Source organism: Triturus cristatus, chromosome 2_2 (genome assembly GCF_964204655.1).
Source record: "Triturus cristatus chromosome 2_2, aTriCri1.1, whole genome shotgun sequence".
NCBI lineage: Eukaryota > Metazoa > Chordata > Amphibia > Caudata > Salamandridae > Triturus > Triturus cristatus.
This window is the reverse complement of record NC_140582.1, coordinates 995354320-995380083: the sequence shown is the minus strand read 5'-3', so window position 1 is coordinate 995380083 and position 25764 is coordinate 995354320. Positions and strand designations below refer to the sequence as shown.

Below are 25764 nucleotides of genomic sequence, written 5' to 3'. Positions count from 1 at the left end.
GGATTCCGAACATAACTGGTCAATCATTGCAACATGGAGCGCCGTACTGTAAATACGCCCATCCAAGGTGTCGCAAGGAGGGCACAATGAATAGAGTTGCATCGCTGTTTTCAACCAGCGATGCAACACTTTTCATAAATGAGGCTCACACCCATAATCACATTATGCTGAGTGCATTGTGGGCCATTCACCTCTGGTCGTCCACTCATATGGTGGTGTATTGCTGAGCATTTTTATCTACACTCTCAGTAATGCTGTCATGCTGAGTAATAGGAGGGACTGCACCCCAAGATATACACTCATCTGATTATGTCACGCTGAACTTCACATCTCTAGTCATGCACATCTGTAGTGGTCTTCTACTGGGTGAAGGCTTGACTATGTGCCTCTGGCTGTACATTCATTTTAATGAGTTCATGCTGGGTGAAGGGTATGCCATGAATATCTAGTGATTCAGTAATGTAATGTAGTTACGCTGTGATAACTGCACTTCTAGTCATGCATTAATGTAATGTAGTCATGCTGATTGAAGGGCAGGCCACATACTTCCAGTCACATGCTAATGTACAGAGGTCATGCAGAGTGAAGGGTGGGGCACACCCCTCCAGATGACATGTCATGCACCTACAGCTACACACTGAAGTAGTGTTGTTGGTCTTACTTGAGGGTGGCCTGTGCACATCTAGATATACATTAGTGTAATGTAGTAATACTGTGCGAACAGTGTGCCCATGTGACATATAATAAATGGGTAGACATTAAGGCATAGAATATAGTAACAGAAAATGCCTAATGCCCATGCAGGGCACCGTTGCCCTGCATTCTACTCAGTCAATTCCATGTGATGTCCCAATGTCCTCCTTTGATTCCTTGCTATTTATGTAGGAAGCCCAACTATGAAATAGCATTAAAGCATGAATGCCTTTATGTTATCTCTTGCTTACCCTGGAACTCCCAGACAACCTCACAGTTCAGGTTTTACAATCTCAGCACCTATGTTCTCAGTTCTGAAGTAGACTTCTTTGCTTTGTGTACAGCTGGGTAGGGAGAGTGAGTAAAGGTGACTATAGACCTGATTTAGATCTCACCGGATGGGTTACCCCATCACAACGGTAATGAATTTCCTGTCCGCCAACATTTAAATCCCAGTGTATCCTTAGGAATTTATGTTTCGGTAGACAGGTTATCTGTCATCATTGTGGCAGAGTAACCCATCTGCTGAGATCTAAATAGGGCCCCTAGTGCTTCTTCACACTGAGCAGGAAACTTTGTTTTTTTATGGTAGCTTTCATGAGAGGAGTATCAAATTTATATATATATCTGTGTGTGCATATATATATATATATATATATATATATACATATATATATTCACTGAAAAAACCATAGGTTTCAGGGACGTTATAGTTAGTTGGACATTTCACTTGTACAAAACCAGAGAAATTCGGCCGTTATAGTTAGTTGAGCTAACTATAACTTGCGCCCCCGCAATGCACTGCTGATGACATCACAAATTACATCATTCATGACATGGTCAGTGACATCACTGATGACTCACTGATTACATCTCAAATGACATCACTGAAGACATCACTGATGACATCATCCACGCGATAATCTGATGCACCTCCTCAAACCCTAATATAACCTTTGATACACCCACTCTAAAATCTAAACTACCATTTTCGAAACCATAGACACACCAATACCAGTTATTACATACCCACTCACTGATTTCTAGGCCTACACATACGTTCACTCATTCACCCATACAGTCACTCATACATGCAGTTACTTATCAATACAGCACTATCATTTGCACTCATACACCTATACAGACTCACATCGCCACTCATCCATAGAGTTACTCACACACCTAGTCAGTCATGCAAAGAATCAATCACACTCCCATTTACTCACCTATACAGTTATACACACACACACCACCTCACTTATTCATACAGATACTTACACATACTTACTCTCTTATAAAATCACTGATACAAGCACAAACTCATCCATACAGCCACTCTCACAATCACTCACTCTCACATATAGTCATTTACATACTTCAAAACTCACATACACTGCCTTTCACATATGTAGATACATGTACCACTGAGACATCCATTCACTCACCAACACAGCAATACACACACCCACCCACCCAGACAGCCCTTCAGAGAGGCACTCTTGAACCCATACACCCAGTGAATCACCCACTCACACATCTATGTACAGAGACACACACCCCTCACCCACCCACACAGACACTCAGGCACCCATACAAATACTCAGACAACCAATCAATAACCGGTATAGACACTCATGTAGCTACTCTCCAACCAATGCAACCGCTTAAACACCAACTGACACACTGATAAAGACATTAACACAGTTTAGTCACTAACCCATGCATTCACTAACACACTCACTTATATAGACAGTCACACACCTACTAAAGGATATATTCAGACACTTATACACCCACTCATTCTTCAATACACCTTGGCATACTTAAACTTTACAGAAACACACAGTCACTGGATGATGCCATTAGTGATGTCATCAGTGATGTCATTTGAGATTTCATCAGTGATGTCATCAGAGATGCCACTGACTATGTCATGAATTATGTAATATGTGACGTCATCAGCAGTGCATTGTGGGGGCGTGAGTTATAGTTAGCTGAACTAACTATAATGGCCGAATTTCTCTGGTTTTGCACGAGTGAAATGTCCAACTAACTATAACGTCCCTGAAACCTGTGGCTTTTTTCAGTGAAAAAAAAATATATATATATAATATATATATATATTAGTTCTTGAGAGAAAAACGACTATCAGCATGAAACACAGATTTACCATGATTCACGAAGATGAAAAGAACATTGCTGAATGTGAGAGCGACAAAAGAAGAACGTATTCTACTGTAGTTGCATTTCTATTACATTTCATTCCACTAACTCAGTGCCAAATAGCTTCTAGGGATAGGTAGCATGCTACTCGACGGCAGTGCTATAGATGGGAATGTACGCATTTGTGGAGGTCTATATGAATAGAGCCTTGATGCCATGTATGAGGACCATGTTTCTGCTCTTCCATGATTTGTTTCTACATTTAGACATGAGGCAGAAGTAAAAAGGAGTGACGGATAGGACACTTTAGGAATGGCAATAGGTGTATGGGTGGGTGCAGTGTATTCAATATAATTGCAGCCTATTTGGGAATGGCAGTTATGTATGGGTGACAAACACAGCATACACTGTGTTGCCGCAGGCATAAGGCTGTGCATATGCAAGTGTTTAGGAAGTATACAAGGATAGAGGTGGTGATGAAAGAATACAGATATCCTCCACAATAAAGTAGTCTTTATGAGTTTAAGCAACTTTGAGTATGAAGTGCCTGTATATGGTGAACACTTCCTTTTACTGCAGTGTAAGCTAAGGAGTTTACAGAGGAGAAGCAGAACCCTAGAATATGATTTATATAAACAGCCACATTATAAACTCTGGGAACCCCCAGAAGAGCAACTCCTGTGAATGTGATTTATATAACCAGCCACAGTATATACTCTGGGAACCCCCGGAAGAGCAACCCATGTGAATGTGATTTATATAACCAGCCATAGTATATATTCTGGGAACCCCCAGAAAAGCAACCCATGTGAATGGACATTAGATGACTAGTCCAGGTATATGCTCTGAGGGATCTATTGAGAAGTGGTAGAGGAGCAACCCACATGTATGTTCTGATGTCTCTGTCTTACAGTGAAAAAGAGGACCAATTATTGTGGGACAGCACGCTGCACATTTTGATATCTCACCATAGGTGTATAATCGAGTGATCCGCTCAGGTGAGGCTTAATATAATAAATGTCACTCGATCCTGCATTTACCTACCAAGTATCACTTAATCCTGAAGGGGCCCAAATTATATATTGGGTGTGGTGGCTTTGTTGTGGTGCACCCTAAACTGGCTGTGCCCAGCTCTGACAGGGTCAGTGCCTCTCATTACACACAAATTTGCATTCGCCTCAAGGTAGGTGTTCGCACCTGTGCTGAGGAGTGTGCATTAGTGAAAGATTATGCTGAGGTTTGAAACCACAGCTCTCTATTTCACTGGAAGTGGACTGGCCTTTATTTGGGGAGGGGCAAATGCATCCCCCTGCAATTGGCTGCATGGCTTTAGTGCTAAGGGGGTTGTCTGGGTAGATCCCCTCTCTAGAGGTGCTATCAGAGCCATATTAACTGACTGTGCATTACCTCTATGTGGTACTGTCAGTGCACCTCCTGACAGTTTCCTGCACCTGTGCCCATTTTGGTAATATGGCAAAGGAGCAAAGGCAAAGTTATCTCTCACTTGCATAAAGCCACGTACCGATAAAAATGAGGGAATGCTACACTGTGAAAATTGCGCAGGAACAAGATCTGCAACAGCGCTATCCATACTATTGAACAGGTCATATAAGAATCGGTGGTCCCATATATAATGGAAAACCACCAAGGGGGTGCAAGACATGGGAGCCTGTTTCACCCCAGGGCACTTCCTGTAATAGGGCCACTGCTATTTGCCAAAGCAAATCAGGATGCTGGTTATGACAATACGCTACCATGAACTGAAAATACTATTTGCGCATTTAATTCTACCTTACTGTATACCCAAGCGTAAAACAACACCTGCACCCTCTTTCATATATTTCAGTTAATTTTTAAACCTAGTTTTAGTCATCACTGTGTATTTTATTATTTAGTTTCTATCCCAATCTTTCTTTAACTATAAGCTTTGACACTGATATCACTTTTATGGATGCAATAGCAAAGTACAGCTGTGTCTCTCTTACTCTTGCTTTCTTACCTCCCCATCTTTCCTTCGTTCTTTGGTTCTCTGTAACCTTCTCACTTCCTCTTCCTCTCACAATAATCTTCCCCCACTGTCTCCTCCTCTTGTTATCTCTGCTTTCTCTCTCCTTTGTCTCTTATGTCCTTCACTCCTGTATCTCGGCTCTCCATTTCTCTTCTCTCCCTAAATCTCCAGATCTCTTTCTTATCTCTCTATTCCCTACCCTCTCATTTGCCTGTTCTCTCTCTACTACAGTACTGTCTTCTATCTGTTTCTCTTACTTACCTTTTATGCCTCTTCTGTCTTCATCACATCTATTCCTTCCTTTTCTTTACCCCGTATTTCCTCTTTTTCTTTCTCCCCCTCTATCCCATTTCTTCCCAATCACCTAATTTCATCTTTATCCTCTATCACATATTCCTCCTGCTCTCACTATCTCATTCTTCATCACCTCTTCGCTCTCTACCCTTTTGCATTTCATCCGTCTGCGTCCTCTCTTCTCTCTACCCTCTCTTGCCTCTATCCACTCTATTTCTCTCTTTGTCTCACTTACTTTACTCATCTCTGACTACTCACCCTCCTTCTCCTATCCTTCTTCTATCTGGTTCCTGTTGCTCTCCTCCACCTCCTTTGCCCAATATGTGTTTATCTTTCACTCTGTTCATTCTCTACTCATTCTTCTCTTGAGTACTCAAGAGCCATTTTTTGGACATGGTCTTTGCCTCAGTTTTGGGCTAACTCTTGATTTAAATAGTTTAGCCAATGGTAGTTGGTTTGTCACTAGAACTTTAAAGGAATGTGGTGCTATTGTCAGGACATGTAGCAGTGTTTCTTAGTGCCTTAAGTAATTACCGAGCACAACAGATTACAACACAGCAGCAAAACGCAAACCAGAATACAACACAACAAAAACATAACAGGGTACACAAAAAACAAAGCAGTCAATAATACAGAATGCAACACAATAAACACCGTTCACATAACCCTAAATCAAAGAAATAATGCAACACAAAAACACAACAGCACAAACAACAAGACAACACATCACTACTATAAAAAATGCAGCACAACATATACGCACACATACTCTTGTCACACATTACCGCCTCCACAAATCTGAATTTTCCAATGTGGAACTACCATGTGTTTGTGTCGAAACCAAATGTAATAGTGCCAGCCAAAACGGGTTTCTCCTATGACTTACATCACCAGGAGGAGGCTTGCTATAACACTTCAAAACTTTTCCAGAAATCTCCACTTATATGTCATTGTTGTGCACACACTAGCAGACAAAAATAGTCCCTTGTTTTGATGGTATATACTCAACAACTACTCTGCTGTCAGATGATAAACCGAAGACATGACCCTTTGAGTGTTTTGAGAGAATCATCAGTTGGATCTTTCCTACCCAGTGCACACCTACAAATATGTCGGTTCATGAGGTAAATACGCAAATGTGTCACACCTGTATTCTCTATCATGGTTAGGGTTTTGTCCAATTATGGTTTTCTAGTAGACATATACACTTTACCCAGCCTATCAAACAGGATATCTTGGACCATATCACAAAAATTGTGCTCTGGTGATGATAAAGCATATCAATTTGTAGCCTTTGTTATGTTGTAAACATCACTTATCTACTGCAACCTCCCCCCGTTACCCTGCCCACGTCCCCTTCCCCCACCCATCGAACTGTGAGCGCTCCTCTTGCAATGCAGAATTGATAAAACAGATTTTCTCCTGTCCATATCATGATTTTTGCACAAGGGACGGTGGAGAAAACAACTTCGACACCAAATGCAGCACATTAATAACTTATCAATCATTTTTAGTGAGTTGCAGACATTGCGAGAAAGCCTAATCAAGAAATAACTATTTTGTGTACAAGAACTAACAGAGTGTATACTGCATGTGCTGCTTACAATGAAATATTCCCACCTTCTGTCATACTCGGACCATTAGTTTACATTAGAAAGATTCTAAAGTGCAACCAGTTTGATTCATATAATGTCAAAACACAGGCACAACTGGAACTATTCTGCATTGCTAGCTATTCCTCTCCCAAAACTGTAGTTCCGATCAGAATCTCATCTTTGCAGTACATGCTGATGATGTTCAGTCAGGACAAACAACACAACTTTAAGATACTGCAAATAGTTATGTGCTGCACGCTGCACCAGCCCTTTTCGAACAACATAGTATAATCACTATTTCACTGTGTTGAAGTACAGCAGCGGCTCCTCCGCTACGGCAGAGGAGCGTCGCCCCATTGGTCTGTGAGCAATTCAAAAAGAAAACAAAATGATAATACAATAATATGTTACTATCATTTCATTTTTCCATACTGGCTCAATCAGTTGTAGGTGTACGGTGGGGCGGGGACCGTCCAGAGAAGGGCGAGGAGTGGTGGCCACTCTCTAAGTGCACATGACAGTTTGGTCGGCTGTCTTGGGCCGCCCAAAAAGCCATGCGCACTTAGCATGTTCTCCGCCTGGCTGTAGTGCACAGCCTGGGTGGAGAACATGCAAGGGATTCCAGTCTCTGTTTGAGCACCAAATTACGGCACTCAGTCCAATCATGACGCTGCTATCATGCTGGTGACATCAGCATCATAATTGGCAAGGGGAGTCTGGGAGCCTGTGTGCTTCCTGCTTCTGCAGACAGTCAGCCAAGTGGATTGAGTGGCGGCGGCCGACCTACAGGTAAACAATTTTTTTTAATCTCCTCTCACTCAGCCCTACCACCCCGTAAAGCAGCAGTCACCACTGGAAGTTGCAGGGTTTATGTAAACCAAATAAAAATGTATATTTGTTTTGTCTGATGTTTGTTACCTTTAAGACTTTCCCTCCACTTCTTACAGCACACTGCAAAACCATGCAAGTTTTCAATCAGGATTTAAGTGCTAGTCTTACTACTTTCACTGCATATCTAGAATATGTTCACATCCTCAATTAAGCATAGATGGCAATACCTCCTTGTAGCATACCTATCTCCCTCCTGATGATAACTAAACAAGCAGATACATTGCTACAGTATTCTTTATGCAACATTACGCTTGCTTCGATTTATTCATCTACTTTTGGGGACCTGGTGTCACACCATGCTCTGCTACAATACCACTCTTACTTCCTGCCCTCTTTTGGAAAGGGTTGCAGAGTTCAGTGTTCAAACTGCTGGGGTGCACATCCTATGCATATTAGTTCTAGTTGCCTTTTTATGACACAATTCACTAAATTCCTTGTCATCTTATCTTAGAGAATAGCTCCATCCTTCTCAGAGAGAAAGCCCTCTGTGGTTGGATGACCAACTGAATGAATCACTAGAGGAATCTGTCCAATTCTTTGATAAACAATGGAGTAAAGCTTGGATTGACTTTCTACTCTGGTGTTGAAATGTAGAAACACATTTGAAGTGTCTGCTTTGCCAGTCCAATCACAGGAACCATAAACAAATCACAAAACGCTTTAGATAATTCTAATTCTCTGCATGAGTTTCTGAAGGGCTCAATGTCAAGGGTCTGCCAATGATCTTTCATGAAGATGTGCTCGTCTGTACTTAGTTTTGGAATTCTCTTCAGTCAACAGTCTCTTGCTGCATTGCTCTGCTTCCTTCTATTTGGTTTTCTTGGTTTCTCAAATTTCTTGACACGTGACAAATTCCTGTATATCCAAAGAAGTCTTGTGGGCTGTCAAGTTGTAGTTGTTCTCGGTCTTTTAGACATTGGCTATTTGTGATCATTAACTCAGAGATTCCTTTGTTGAAGTGCGACTCGCAGTATCAACTTAATTAATTCTGCTGTGTCCTCTCATGGTGTTCCTGTTGTTGACTCCCTGACTATGTGCTTTTTGTTCTTGCCTGATCATGATCTCAGACTTCTTGACTCTTGTGACAACTCCTTTGTATTGGAGATCAGGCATGCTGTGGAACTTGTAAAACCAGGAAATCCTCCCTTTTGTGCATGCTGCTTAGACAGTCATCTGGTACTGGTCTACTCATGATAGGTATCCCTTGGCTGACTTTGCCAGAATATTGTAAGACTTAAATACCCTTTCCTAAATAACATGTACAATAGTATTTTCCCATTGAAGTTAGCAGAAAATCTTCACCAAACAGTATAATATGTTTGCGAAAAGATTTAGGGCACAATATTTATCTCATAGACTATTTCTGAAAACTATATTCTGGCATGGAGCTGTAATCATGGTTTGGAAATTTTGCACACAGAGGCTTAGCTGCTTTGCATGTCACCAATGATATTTTCAGTGCTTTTTTATATATATTTTAATTTTGCATAGTTTGTGATGCACTTAAAGGTCTCAGATGCTCTACTGTGTAACCTGAATTATGTCAGATGGTTGGTTGCTCGCCATGTGGGCCATTTACTGGCACATCCCTCTCTACCAATCCTTCTTGTCTTCCGTGGGTTCCGTCCTTACAGGCCAGGAAGTGTTTTCACTGTTAGAAATGCAAGGGTGCAGGGTCATATGCTTCAGGGTTCTCATGATGCTCTCATTTCACAGTTTACAGTTCAACATCCCTCTCCTTCCAAACAGCCAAATATTGGCCACCCTCATTTGAGAGTCCTCACCATAATTCCTGGATGTGAAAAGGAAGTAATTTGAAGATTATCCAGCATGCATTTATGCTATGGTCTGAATTGCATCAATTATCTACCTTCACGTTAAGTGGCACATGCCTCAAATAAAATTATAGCCTGAGTGAACCCAATCTCAGGAGCAGTAATGGGTCTGGAGAAACTCCAAAACATTGAGCTCTTCTAAGAAACAATTTTCCAGTGTTTTAGGGATAGCTTAACTATGTTCATTAACTCAATGAGCAAGCAACTTTAATATCCTAATCCTTTAATATTCTGCTTCTAATTACAGTCTATTCTGTCACTAATTGGCTCTGACAACACAGCCAACCAAAACATGGAATTGAAACAGTAGGCTTGCACAACATAAAGTGACAGAGAATTCATCAGGTGGGCTACCGCTACACATGTAGTGTTTGTGCTCCTGTCATCTGAACTTTTCCTCATCATATTTGTAAACTAATCTTTGTATTACAGAAGATGATGTTTTAAATTTAGCCTTTTTCGGTTTTGCATGCCTGCAAGGGTGGAACATAAATCCCACCTTCCGCTGTTCCGCTCTCATACACATTAGTTATTCCCAAATGGGCCGTAAGGGACCTGCCTCATCAATATTCATGAGGCAGGTCGCAATTTGCGACCCATTGGGAATGGGCAATAACACAGGGATGGTGGCCTGCTGGGGAAAGCAGAACACCATGTCTGTGTTTGCTTTTAAATAAAGCAACTTTTTTTTTAAAAAATGAAGCACGTTTTCCTTTAAGAAAAACAGGATGCATTTCAAAAAGAAAAATGAAATGTTTCTGTTTCCTTTTTTAAGAGTAGTCAGTGGCCTTTGGGACCACTGCCTGATCTTAGAAAACATTTTCACTGCCATTCACAAAGGAGAAGGGGTCCCATGAGGACCCCTATCTGTTTGCGACTGGCTTACCACCTACTTGATGGTGGTAAAGTGCGATTTTTATGCGACCTCATTCCGGTCGCAAAACGATCGTACATCCCCCTGTGACTTGCTATTAGAAAGGGATGTCCCTTCTTGATAGCGACTCGCAAACCGTATTTTGTGAGTTGGTAATAGGTCAAAGACTCGCAAAATTGGGTTTGTACATAGCAAAATGCATTTTACTGGTTGCAAACAGACTAGCAAAATGTGTCATACATCTGGCCCCAAGAGCCTTGTGTGAGATTCAGCAGAGTGGAGTTGTGCCGTAAGTCAGCAGTACTATTGCCTCACCAAAAACATGGTTTCCTCGCACTATTTTGAGTCAAATAAACTGCAAGCTTACTGCTGGTGGAGCCTCCACTGGTTCTGTTGAAGGTAAACCATGGGCCAGCAATCCATCTTCCACAAGACCACAGGTTAACAGTAATGATCATTCTGGCCTATTGAGCAGGGGCTACCATAACCTATTTTCTCTGCTTCTGTCCACCATATGATGCATGTAGGAAACAAGCAGTGAACATGGTTTTTGGCTCCCATGCACAGCCAAAAAGCTCCTTGTATTTCAAGCCATTTTGTTCACTCAAATGAAGAAAATTCCCGCTTTGACTTGAGAGTTTGTTTTCTCTGAAGAAAATGTTTACTGAGCTGGCATTTTAATCACGGTACCTGCTTAGAAAATATCCTTGCCATGAAGGGAGCCACAGCTGCCCTATTCGCAGTAGAGTTGTCCTTGCAGGTATGGGGTATCTCTAGATATGGTGGGTGGTCCTCCATCAGAGGTGCAGAGGCAGTCCTACAGCAGGCCTAGTAGGATGTCCAAGTCTTTTCAGTAGCTGTCTTGTAGCTTTAATGAGCGCTTAGAACTAACAGTTACAGTTCATTTTAGGAGGCCCTTAACACATTCTGAAGGTTTTCTCCATTATCTTGCAGTATGCCACTTTATGCAGGAACACTGTGTTTGATGGTACCTATATGTGCTATGTACAGCACAAACCTAGTAAATAAGCGTCTTCCGCTGATGGTGCACGACTTGACACAGAATGCATTGGAGCCAGAGAAGGGGACTTGAAGAAGTCATATATGGAAAATGGAGGACACTGTGGGAGGGGTTGATTTCAATGGAAGAGGATACCAGGGGAGTGGGAAGGGTACTTGTGCGTAGGGGTGGTGTTTCAGAATGAGGAGTAGGAGGCACATGAAAAGTAATAAAGGTGGCGGCAAGGGGTAAGAAAGATGGGTGCTGGGAGGCTTCTGGGCTGTGTGTGGAGTGGCAGATGAGGTATCTCTTCAGGCATAGATGGTTGACAGAGTACCTTTTTAGGCAGCAGGGTGGTTATAATTCCCTGCCCTGAAGGTAATGCTTCACATTAAAATAGAATTTTGTACCAATGTGTCTTTTTTCCACTTTACAGAGCAACATGTGTGATGCCCATTTAGAGTAATGGAATAGGCCAGCTACATCCATTTTAAAGAATGTTTGGAGATAAACATGTACCCTTCCATACTTACTTATCCTCTCATGTGTTTAAAGGTTCGGCTTGATTCATGCAGTGTTTACAAATTTACTCCTCTGGGCAAATGGAATATTAACCGAGTCCAAGCATCAGCTGAACGAGCACAAGGAACGGATGTTCACGCTCGGTTTTGCTAACATCACTATGGGTGAGTAAGAAATGGAGATTTGTTTCCTAAATGCGGAATGAATGATATTTAGTCATTTGGTGTCTGTGGTATCAGATATGATGATACAGAGTACAGGTGAGACCAGGGTCGCGGATACTGGGGGCGGCTATGAAAAACCTTACTGTTTGCTATCACAAAATGCACTAGGATTGCTGGGACATGAGTAACATGAATATGGCAAAAAGTGAAATATTTTTCATTGTCACTTTACTTATTAATTCATATCCTTTATCTGTGCCCAGTGAGAAACTATATTTCTGAAAAGTTCAGTGATGACGGAAATTGGGAGTTTATCATGCCAGGCCGTGGTATCCTTTCCTATCATTGCAATGATGTAGATCAGTACTAGCTCTCACAGGGGCACACTTGCACACCGCACATACACATGCACACGACCGCTTACACAAACATGCAGAAGCACGACACCCTCACGGCACACACACGCTGCAAAATAGAAGTGCTTCATAGAGGGTTCTTGTGGTGTCTCTGTTCAACTTTGCCTTCTTTAACACTTTCTATGAAACTTCCCGAAACATACTATTCCTGGTGGACACTGGAGTGGACCACAGTTCAAAATGGTTTCTATGCATGCAGGTGTGGTAATGACTTTTTGGACCATGAATTATGTAATTTTAGGAGTAAAATCAAAGCAAACTCCACAGGTCAAACAAATTTACATACAGTAACGATTGGACATCAATAAACTATCCCTCCTTGCAACTGAATTCAACGGGGCAGTTCAGGGGAGATACAAACCCATAAGCCACCAAATGAATTCAGTGACTGTGATTCCCCAAAACGTTGTCAAGCACTTCTGACTTAAATCAACTACAATAGTAACTGTATAAGAAAGATTATCAGTCCGAATCAGCCCATGGCATGTGGTTCTGTCCACTGTTGTCGCACCTTTTGGAATGTGCAAATGGTGAGTTTTTGTTTTGTTTACTGTGCTTCAGTTCCTGCCATGTGAGGAACAGAGACTCAGTGTCAGGTGGCCCTAGGCTGGGACTGCACCGGCCCAGCAGCAGCTTTATGTGGATGGTGCAGTCATGGAGGGAGCGTATAATGCCGCACACACATTGACCCATGGCCTACCTGCCACACAAGCAGAAAGACTAGTCATCCGACCAAGGCGTCTACCACAATCTATGTTGTTACACTGCAGTTAGTTTGTCAGAGCCATTCGGGTACACAGTGGTGCTAGGTGCTGTTGTTTACTGCACTGCCTGTGCTGTGCTGTGAGTGACAGGTATTCAGAGTCAGGAAGCAGCAAGCTGTGATCATACCACCTGGTCGTAGCCACAAAAGGACAATGCAATCACAGAGTAACCCCACCATGACAATCTGTACTGCACAGTAAGGGCCAGATGCATTAAGCCGTTGCATTTCCATTGCGTCTTGCGAGGCGAGGCACGGCAACACACAGGCTTAATTCGGATTTGCCAAGCCACACAAAGCATAGCCCTGGATGGCTTGGTAAATCTAGAGTAACGAAAAACAGCGCAAGTCGCTGCCTTGTGTTAGTCTGCACTAGGAAGGCAGTACATGGGTGGTTTGGGCGTTCCCATGCATTCATACATGCTTTTCGGCACATTTCCAGCTTTGCAGATAGTAGTAAACCTGGGGATGTATCAAAATTGTTAGCCTCCACAACGGATTCGCAACGAGGAGAATTATCTCCATTTCCTCTCATTTCTCCTCATTCTATGTGTGCTGCATTTTGCAGCACATATAGAAAGAGGAAAAACACCTCTAAGGATTATTTTTGTGCAGGAAGGTACAATACTGCCTGCAACAATACTGCCTGTAACAATACTGCCTGTTATGCAGACACCCGTGCACCATGGCGCCTTGGTTGGTGCTAGGGGTCACTCAGTGTGCCACCACAGAGAAAGCGCAGGATTGTGCCATATATTAGCAAATAGGGCACATTCTTGCCCTCTCCCTTTCACGCAGGGCAGCACGTTGTCTTGCTGAATTGCGTGAAAGGTTTCTACATCTGCCCCTAAGTCTCCACCGGATGAATATAGACAAAGGCCAGTGCAGCACGGCTGTGCCCATGCGATTTGAAAGATTAGCAAGCTTGCTGAACGAAACCAGAATAATATAGGTATTTTTACTATTTTCTTTAAGTCTCTTTCAGGCAGGGCCTGGACTGGCCAGAGAGACTAGACAAGCTAAAAAAAAGGATGTAAGTAAACAAACCGGTTATTTTTTAGCTCTCGAAAATGTGGAAGCTCTTCTGAAATTTTGATGAGGCCCCCTTTTAGGGTGGGGCCCTGGTCGAGAGCCCACTTTGCCCATGTCCCTGACTCACCGTGATTATTAAGCATTTTAGGGCCCTAAAGAATAGGGTGTGGATTTCATTAATCCAGCAGATGGAAAGAAGGATGATTCACTGGAGCTGACGTGCTCATCGGAAGTTTAGGAGTCAAAGTAATACAAATATGGTATTATGTGACTTTAAGGTAAACCCTGAAACATAAGCCTGCACGTACTGCACGTACCAAGGCGGTGAAACGTCACAGCCCTCCGGTCACTTTTTAAGTATTCTTCGTGCCTCTGCGACCAGTGATGAGTCACGTAGCAACAAGCAGCGCACGCCTTTTGAAATTGTTGTCCGTCTTAGTACTACATATTCGTTCCCTACATGTACACACACACAGGAGCCCAGGCATCATCGTATCCGGCGGGAATAAACACTGCTTATTGACATTTTAACATGCATTTCCCAACATACCTTTCTGTTGATTTTTAATTTGGTCATGCTGCTGTCGGGTAAGGCATTAGAATCTTAAGGCATTGATGAGTGTAGGTAATAAAGAATGGAAAGCGGGCCCGAGATATATTACATCAAACATTTTAGTCCAAAGAACTCTCTGCCTAATAGACACAATGACGTCACCGACAGGGGAAAAGAGCCGAGGGCTGAGGAATGGTGTCACATTGTCCTGCTGAATGCAGTGGAGGGCGGAAGGAAAAGGGAGGGACAGTAGAGCAGATCAATGGGTAAAGCACCTGCCTGCCTGGTAAAAAAGTGGCACTTATCCCTCACTTGACTGTTACATCCTGTTGAAGTTGGTCAACGATGCAGAAACACGTGTCCAGGAACTGACTGTGGCAAAATTAATTTCAAAACACTTGTGAGCAATTGAAAAATCTGCTCCGCATTGACCGAAACACCTTTGGAGAACGTGTGCTGCACCGCTTACGTTGTGCCACCTCCTTCGCCAGCCTTGACCATTGAATGAAGGCGCAGACCCAAAGCCCCTTTGAGCATGTATATTTTACTTAGACACGTGTATGTAAATTGTACTTATGGCCTTATATATATCTATATAGAAATATCTATATAGATATAGATATGTTTTACTTATACATGTATGCATATTTGGTTTTCATTTTTTTATTAAATGTTGCTGGCAAGACAAACATAGCTGTCTCTAGGCTGGACCTAAAAACAAGCAGCCTGGGTGTTGATGGGCTAATTTTTTCTTACCATGTAATTTTTATTGACTACATTAGCGAGTGTCTTATAAACGTTAGACACCTAGATAGCTTATTGAGAACAACTATTCCGTATATTTATTGTGTTTTATGAACTCTCTACCTTTTCTTTCCATTTTTAATGGAGATGCTCTTGTTATTAGGTTTACCAAGCAGATAGATCATCAGACATGTGTGTTTCATAATAAAGCTCATATGACTTACCGAAGGGAATTTTGAGGACTGTAGCTTTCTACACTCAGGGTCATATTCTCAAGGAGCCTTCGCCAAGTTAACGGTACATTAACGCAGCCAAATTTGTGATAAATTTACCACCCCATTCACAAGCTGGTGCAAACAACCCATATCACCAGTTTTCCGGCAATAGCAGCCGCAAAAACATCGCCACGGATTACCCTGGCAACTATTGCTAATGAGATGCAGAGTAGGAGGTCCCAAGCAAAAAAGCCACAGCAACACCACGTTACAACATTCTCAACAACCAGCCTGATCTGCGATAACATCACAAAACATGCGATAAGGCGCGTTAGCACCAGGAAACTAACACCTGCTCTGACCTGGTGCAAAGTCGGGCTACAACCTGCACCACAAAAGAGATGCCAGCCCAGAGCCACACCTGAAGAACACCCGATGCCATGGAGCCACAGAACATGCATCCCGGAGCCCCAAGAGGGAAACAACACACACCGCCATCAGCCCCAAGACCCCTCCTCCCCCTCCCCCGGTGCCCCAATCCAGGCACCCCCCACCCACCCCCAGAGAAAGATATGTCACATCCATGGTTCTTCGCTGTTGTTTGGCATTTGTTTGTCTGTTTTTTTTCTACTTTTATGGTGATTGTTCCCGCCTGACGCGTGTGAATTGCTTGGATGGAGGTTGAGAAGTATCCGGATTGCCAGGCTGACGAGAAACGCGAATCCGCAGCCAGTGGGCAAGCAGTCCAGGACTATTCGAGGTAGCACACACCTACCTATACCAAGGGTTGAGGTATGCTGAAAGTGAGCAACCCTTACGGTGCAGACAGATAGAATACTGGTCAGAACTAGCAACGCAGAGAGGCCAGTCGACCCTAGCCCTGAAGAAGTTGCCGCTAATTTAAACAGGCAACGAAACATGTTGGTTTTATTGGGCAGACACACAGCACAGAATAAAGTTTCATATAGCCAGTGTAGTCTTGCCCGGTTTTAATTGGGAGTGACGTGGGTCCTGATCAGACTCAGTCTTCCTTGTTTTGGGGTCGACACTCACATCATTATTATTTTTGTAACATAGACACAGATTAGATTATTAGTTCCACTAGACACTAGTTATTAGGATTGACATGAGGTTTCTTGATTTATTCCCTTTTTTTCCTTTTGGGCGGCAGTTGCCTATGATGAGAACGTGAGGTAGCAGGCGAGTACCTGTCTGCGCATCCTCGTAGGGGTTACTTCCGTGAGGCACTGCTGGCCCCCACACTTTTTTGAACTTTTTTGCACTTCTTTCTCTGTGGCATTTGAACAGGTACCACACTATATGGTCCTGTCGAGTTTTCCTTTTCACACATATCATTTGGGAAACAGATTACCAGGGAAACACCTTTGTAAATACACCTAGACATTTAGGAGTCTCATGAGCTAGTGATACTAGACCCGTTTGGCGAATGGCAAATATTGCCGTGCACATGGTGTAAAACATAATAGGTTTGAAAGAGCCAGGGTCTTTGATTAAGATGTGTTCACTGTGCTTATAAAAACAAAAAATTATTTTTCAGGGCAGGTCTTGTTGTGTATATGGTTATGAGTGGGGGGTGACCTGCCTTTTGACCCCCTTAGCTCCATTTTGTTGAGAAGCGTGTGAATTGCAGGCCTGTGGCTGGTTTTCGCAGATTTTTGAATCGCGATTGGCTTTATCGCAGCTTTTTTTGCATTCGTGTTTTGCATTTTTGTGGCGTGGTGTTGATTTTAACGCGGCCATTTGACGCGTTGTCTGGTGACTATCGCATGGTACTGCCGTGTTGTGAATACCTCGTTAACATGGTGTAAATTTGCGTTAAGTAACTTTGCAATGGTTATCACACGTTCTTGAGAATATACCCCTCAGTTTCCCAATGGTATAGCAGGTCAGCGAACCTGCTATCCGCAGACCCGCATATACATGCATGACATCCTCTGGCTACTCCTGGCCAGAGGTTTGAAATAAAGAGCAGTGGACCTCTCTAGGTCTAAGACCGACACATGCACTACGTGTGAGTGTGTCTTAATTAATGGATCTGTGAGTGGGCCTACATGAGGGAATTAATAAGGTGCCCCTGCACTCCCACCACCACATTGCCGACAAGGGTGGGATGACCCCTGCACACCCTCTACCGTGATTACCTGGACAGGCGATATCCAGCACCTGCAGCCGCGCAGATCGGAACAAGCAGCCTCTCACGTCGGTGCACGAAGCCCCGCAGCAACCAGGCAAAAGCAGAGGCTGCCACTAGGCTGAAGATACGGTGCCCGCAACCATCATCCCTTCCCTCCCAGCTGAAAGGAGGTTGAGTGAGGTAGCCACGCAGAATCCGAGCCAGTACGAAGAAGAGCTTAGGCACGAAGCAGAGGAGCTCCACGGTGAACCCAGCCGACACCAAGTGCCTCTACATGCCAGATCCGTGATCATATACTGCTCCATTCCTCTAAAACATACAGTGGCCCCTACAAGAAGAAAAACAATAATAATATATAATATCAGTAACCATAAACAGTAGAGAAAACAAACACTGGCACCTGCAAGGGGAAAATAAGAAAACATAATAATATAATAAACAAATGCAATACCAACAGCTGTGGCACCACAAAGCCTAGAGTGACCACAGATCACACAACACCTTGAGACACAGGACCAGGGCCCGAGAGACTGCCATTAGGCCCCGACCACACGCCAGCATTGCAGACAAATTCTAACCTCAACAGCCAGCCCACACACAACACGCCCTCACAGGGATGCTGCAGCTGTTCAGCAAGTTAGCATGCCCAGTAATTTTATCCCCATGGTGAAAGTTATAGATTGGGCGGCTGAAGAATTACTTCATCACAACGAGGGAGACCGACGGTGCCATCAAGAGGTCGCTGCCCCTTCATCACGCAGAAGAAGAGATATACAAATGATTCAAACATCTACCAGATACCTGACCATCCACAGACCATGACGCCACTGTGAATGCCCATTTTGATCCCCATTTAAACCCAGATTTTGAAAGGATCAAGCTATGCCATGCCCACCAACGAGAGGGGAAAACCCATCAACACTTTCTACGCAAGGCTACGAGACCTAGCAAGCACCTGCACAGAAGACGACTAGCTCAAAGAAATCCGGGCCCAGCTGATACATGGATACTGAAATAAAACATTGTGGAGCTTAATCCTTTGCCAACCGAACATCAGCCTCGACAACATTTTGATCCTGGCCCAATCACATGACCTGTCAGTGGCCTGAACTAACGAAAAGGACCTGGCTATCACTCAGACCCCAGAAAAGCCAGCAAACATTTAAACTGAATGAGCCGACACCATCCGAATAAAAAGCCAAGGAGACACAACCAAAGGAAGAAGGCCCCAGCCAGCTGAATCAAGATGCGGGTACTGCGGTAGAGAAGAACACCCGATAAGCCACTGCCCAGCACAAGGCCACACCTGCTCTAACTGCATAACCTAGAATCATTTTGCATCTGTCTTCAGAAAGAAGCTCAGAAACAAGGGCCCCAGAGACACCCGGTCACCATCCTAAATGGCACGCCAGCTGTCCCTCACTAATATGATGTGCACATCTGAGGTGAAAGCCCCGGCGAGACAAAGTCCTCACCAAGAAGACTCGGCCCCGGAAGAAGAAGAGGAAGGAGAGGCATACCTCATCTAATTCACAAGGGAGATGAAGCGCCGCAGGAGGCCGCAACCCACCTGCACCGTCCAAGTTACAGGATAAGAAGTCAAAGCCATCATTAACACTGGAGCATCAGTCAATTTAATTGTGGTGCAACGACATAACCATCTCTGGCCTAAGCCTCAACTAGTGCCATCCTACACCAAGATCTTCGCATACGGGAGCCAGACACCTCTACCCCTCTGTGGTCAAATGTCAGTACCTGTACATTCCGAAGATCATGAAGTCACAACAACATTTCATGTCATCGACCAAGAGGCTGACACGCTGATCCGCAGCCACACAGCAGAGGATCTTGGCCTTGAATCTTTCACCAGGAGAGGTTGTCTCAAATAACCCCCAGTGAAGCTACACATTAACTCCTCCATTGCACCAGTGGCACTCCGGCATCACCGCATCCTGTCACACCTACGACCGCTGGAGCTCGAGAGCCAAGGCATGATCAAGAAAGTACCAGGACCCATTCCCATTGGTCGATTGCATTGAATTGGTTTAAGCACTATCTAATGGTGGTAAAAAGCATAGGGCCACATGTATCAACATTAGCAATAGAGACAACTAATTGCGATTTTCTGCCAAATGCAATTAGGTAATCACTATCCCTAATGTATGAAACTCCTACAGTTTCATTTTGCAATACCTAAGGGGGTCGCAAATTGACCTACTTCATGAATGAGGTAGGTCGCTATTTGCGACCCATTAGTGTTAGAAATTGGATTTCTGGTTGGCTAAGGCTTGCGCCTAAGCCAGACAGAAACACCACTCTAGTCAGGGCAAGGGAGGTACACACTGATGATAACCCCTGCTCACCCCCTTGGTAGATTGGCACGTGCAGTCAGGCTTATCTCAGAGGCAATGTGTAAAGCGTTTGCGCAACACACTCAAACAGCAGCAACACACTAGGCATACCACAAAAGGAACTCCACACAAGGTTATATCAAAAATAGCCTTTGTATTAGAGTAGTAATTACACAATATACACTGTGCCAACTGGCACTAGGTAATATTTACAGGGGATTATATACACCTGAAAGGGCCAAATGGGCCACTGTCAGGACTATCACAAAGTGAAAAGAGTAAATGTAGAACTTATAATAAAAGTAGATCACAACCAGTAATTATTGGCAAACACTGTACTCGGCATTATCCTGCAACATTAATCATATGCAAAACCTCCTAATCATAAACCACAGTAGAGGCATAAATCACGGTGAATAAACACAGTACATGAAGCACATTTCCTGCGCACCGACATAAATCACCTTCGGGCCTGGCGCCCTACAAACCTATTAGTCCCCCTGGCCAACTGGCCTTCTCAGGGGCTCACATGCCCTATGTCCCAAATGTCAGGGCTGCTGCCAATGCAGCGGAATTCGCAGTGCGCAATTGAGCTGTGCAGAGGAGTGCATCTCACTCAGAAATGCCCCACAAGAACTGTGGGCCTAAACGTAGCAGCTGACGCTAATTGCCGTGCAGCTGTGAGTCAAGTAAGACCTGGCACTCACTGTGCCCTCTGAACAAATGTCCAGAACGTTGCAGCTGCCCGCTACGACAGTGCAGCTGTCAATACACAACAAGGCCCTTCTCTGGGGCTCTCTAAAAACAAATATGCCCCTCGTTGCAGGTGCCCGCTAACTGCGGTGCAGCTGGGGAGTCAGTTTGGCCACCACCGTTCCACGGGAGAGCCACACTTCCCTCGCTGGGATTCCTCTGGTGAAGCGGCACCACCACGCTTGGAGGGTGGCCCCCACCTCCCGAGAGCCAGAGTCCAGCCCCACTCACCACTCCTTGGGGAGCTGGGCAGGTGCAGTCACAGCCAGACTAGCTCTCCGCTGTTACTGCAGCCGGCAGACTCACTGGGATCTTCTTATTGCTATCAGGCGGCACGCGGGGCTTCTCTTTCCAACACGGGAGCCCCGCCAGCAACTGCAGCACTTCTCCGCTTCTCAGCTGGCACCACGGGGCTTTCCCTCGCTCTCGGGAGCTCCGCTTGGAGACGCTGGCTCCCTCCTCGCCGTCCCGCCTCCGTATGTCCCAGCGCGGGGTGGGCTCCTGCCTGGGTCTACTGACCGGCGTGTCTCTTCCAGGCAGTCCTCAGGCCCCACCAGCAACAAGGCCTGTACTGCTCGACTTCCGGGTCGGTGCGGGCAGCGTGGCGACCCTCAGTGTTCTCGTGGCTCCTCAATGAAGGGCGGGGTGGGCTCCTGCTTCTGGCCAAAAAGGTATAAATCAGCTATTGTGGGGTGGGCACCCGCTTAAGTGTACAATGCGGAGTGGGCGCCCGCTTCCCTCACAAAATGCGGCGAGCAATAACACGGGGTGGGCTCCCGCTCTGCTGGCAACACGGGGGAATTCCACACACCGGGATCCCCTCTCAGCATTTCGCAGCCTTGCGCTGCAGAGACGAACACGCTCCTCTTCTGGTAATTAAAACAAATATTGCCCACGAGGTGCTAGAACAATGGCAGGAAAGTCCTTGGGGCAGCCAGGCAGGCCAGCACACAGGGACCTTCAGGAGCAGCAGCTGGGTCCCTCAGCGGTTCCTCCTGGCCGAGTGTCCCCTCAAAGTCAGCACAAGCATACATCATGAGGTCACAGCCCCTACATTTATAGGACATTTTCCTTTGTCTGTAGAGCACAGGGCTTGGGGAACCAGAAAAAAACTGGTTCAGGGGGGGAATTGGAACACTTTATTTACAAAGACTCCTCTTCCCCTTTGTCAGGTGGGGTCTTGTCATCAGACACACCACAAGGGGGCGGAGCCAGCATTCATTAGGGCAGGCACACTCCTATTCAGGGACCAGGGAGTTCTTCTCCCACTACTCAAAATGTAGATGTATATTCAGCCTAGTGCTGACTCACCCTGCCCTCCTGGAGCCACCCACACCTCACCAGCCTCTGTCACTCAAAAGCCAGACATGCAATTCACATCAGGCAGGCAGACACATAGAACACAGAAATGTCAACTTCTAAAAGTGGCATTTCTAAAATAACCACAATAAATCTGCGCACACCTTTGCACAGCATTTATTAATACCATTTCATACATACCAGACTTGACCATGCTGCACATCTCATATCAGGATTTACCACTGACCCACATTCATCAGAGAATCCCCCATGCATTCCTATGGGAGGGCAGACCAATCTCACTAAATGTAACCCAGGGCGCACACACTTTACACTGGACAGCAGTGCTAACGTGCCTAGAGACCTAAAACCACCAACACTAAACAGGGAAAAGGATAGGAGACAGGCAACAAGTTTAGGGGTGAACCTGCCAAAAGGGCCAAGTCCAACACTTAGGAATTACTAAAAACACGGGGATGGTGTCATGCTTGGATCAGCAGAACACAATGTCCATGATTGCATTTAAATAAAGCAACATTTTTTTTTAATGCAGCCTGTTTTGCCTAAAGGAAAACAGCTTCAGTTTAAAAAAAGAAATTTAAGTTTTATTTTTATTTTTTCAAAGCAGGCTGTGATCCGGGGGACCACTGCCTGGTTGGAATAAATGTTTGTACGACCATTCACAAAGGGGATTTGTGAAGGGTTACCACCAATTTGAAGCTAGCAGTAAAATGCAAATGTTCTGTGACCGCATTTCGGTCACAAAACATTCTTACATACCGTGTGATTTGGTATTAGAAAAGAACGCCCTAAACACGCCCCTACCTAACATCGAATTGCATACCCTATTTGTGATGTGGTAATAGGTCACTGAATCGCAAATAGGGTTATATTCATAGGAAACGTTTTTTTTTCAGTCGCAAATGGCCTGATTCCATGATTCAGGACATTTGCAACATTAAAAAGGTACAAACATGTGGCCCATAGCTGCTTGACTTGGTAAGACATAGGGAGCTCTCCCACAGCAGTTTATCCTGTGAGACATTTGGGTTCCTCTTCTTGGAAATTCCAGTATCCATCTGTAGAACCATTAAAGTGCTTTAAATGGTGGAGATATGTGCAGACATAAGAGAGATGCATCTGAATAGTGTGGGGCAAGGTACATGGGCTCCATTGAAGTGACTGTTTTTATGTTAAAAATAGATAAATATGAGAAGACCATACATAAAAGAGCACCAAAAAAGGTGCACACAAATTTACATCAATATAATTACTGAGCTAATAAAAATCTTTATACTGCAGGATAATATCAAGGAAGATTTAATACAGTACCTATTAAACAGTTACTAGAACCATTTATTAAATGAAAAATGTAAGAAAAAAACAAACAAATATAATCAATAATGAAATAAGTTTTGATAGAACTACTAAATGTAACCAATATACCGGTACAGGCAACATTTAATCATTATCAATAAAACTAATTTATAGATGTAAAGCTATATGATCATCAATTGGTTTACTAAAATAAATGATAATTGTTAGCATTTAGGGTGACCCCCGATAAAGTCAAATTATCTCCTCTTCTGTCAAAAGTTACCCATGCTCACCAGGCATGAATTGGTAGTAATGAGGCATTTTTCTAATTGGCTGTACTTGATATTTTAAGCAGCAGAACTTAAAAATCTAGAAGTTTGCAATTAATAACAGACAGTTTGGTAGAAAGTGATGTTCACTTACAAATTACTATAGTGTATGAAAATATTTCTGTGATATTCAATATTTTACTCACGATGTTCCAAACCTCTTTCCAAAACTTACCAACAATATGACACATATCAAGCATATGTCATAATGAGCCTGTAGTTAGAGAACAATTCCAACAATTAGGTGAATTCAAAAGTTTTGCATTTAATAACCTTAAAGGAGTGCATAGACAATTGAACAGTATAAAGGAATTAGTGTGGTATTGAGAAACCTGCAACCATCCAGAGATACTATTCAACCAAATTTTCCTCCATATATCTTGAAAAAAAGATAAATCTAATTCCTTATTGCAAAAAGAAAAGAGAAAGTTGATATTGTCCCCTGCATAATTCTTAAAAAAAAAAAAAACAGCAATAACCATGTTGATAGCCGCAACCTTTCCCCACCAGGATAAATATAGTGCAAACAATTTTTGAAAATTGTCCTTAATATGAGCGGGAATACAATAACAATTTAGGGAAATCGATTGTTTTATGGTGTGAGAAAATAATATACCAAGATATTAAAGTTCGTCTTTCAGCCAAATAATTTCTTTGTTTGGGAGCATGAACATGTACAATGAACATGTAAAAGAAAAATTCAGTTTTATCACTGTTAGCATATATCCTGACATCTGAGAGTAAGTGCTAATTAAATGTAATAATGGCGGAATGGAAGATTCTGGATTATAAAATATAGGAGTGCATCATCAGCATAAGCTGGCGTTTTAATAGGAACATTAATTACAATGAGGCCTTCAATTTCCATACAAATTCTAACATCAAAGGTTCAATAGCAACAGCAAAAAGCAAAAGAAAAAAATATTAGAAATTTGACCATTGATAAAAAGTTTGGCAGATGACCAGAATAGAGAGCTGAAATCATACGAATAAGCAAGGTTTCAAAATTAAATGCATGCAAGATATGGAAAATATACTGCCAATAGACTTTATCAAAAGCCTTTTCAGCATCCAATGCCAGGACACCAGCTGGTAGAGGTATCTTACGTTATTCACTGAATGAATATTTTTTATTAAATCAGATTGGTCAATTTGTACGATGGTAGGAAGCACAGAGGCAAACCTGGTTGCAAGGACCTTTGCGTAAAGTTTACAGTCTTGATTAAATACAGAGATGGGGTGATAATTTGAAACAATAGAGGGATCTTTATTAGGTTTCAGGAGGACTAAAATCAAAGCTTCAGTAAAGGATCCAGAAGTTGATCCTGTACTACTAAAGGAAGTAAATGAGAAGAAAGGTGAGGAGAAAATTCTTCATAAAATTCAGTGGGTGTACCATCTGGACCTGAAGATTTAAGTAATTTAAGAGATTTAATAGCTAAATGTACTCCATTTAAAGTGATTGATAAATCCAATGTATTTCTAACTGATGGAGAATGTTTAGGAAAACAATACTCCTCTAAAAGCTATCAATATGTAACAGAGCATTAGGAGGAGGTTTATAATATAAAGTTGAATGGTAATTCATAGTTTCATAAACTGTTTATGGGATAAAGCGATTTGACCATTGACATTATGGATATCATGAATTAGATTTTTATCTTTCTTAATAAAAAAATGATAGTTGGCAACAATCTTCCAGATCTATTAGCATTAAAACAAAATGTAGCTTTGTAATTATAAATTTGCATGTCCACCCTATTGGTTAATATGGAATTTAATTCATAGCAAGGTTTTT

At 43.2% G+C, this 25764-nt stretch overlaps 1 protein-coding gene across 2 annotated transcripts in view; it reads left to right on the top strand.

The window, feature by feature from the left end:
- Nucleotides 1–25764, top strand: part of OTOP1 (otopetrin 1) — a 176195-nt gene that overhangs the window by 108408 nt on the left and 42023 nt on the right. For both annotated transcript variants that reach the window (XM_085643336.1, XM_085643337.1), the window contains exon 5: nt 11909–12039. In XM_085643336.1, coding sequence (XP_085499462.1) covers nt 11909–12039 — 131 coding nt within the window. The remainder of the gene's footprint in view (nt 1–11908; nt 12040–25764) is intronic.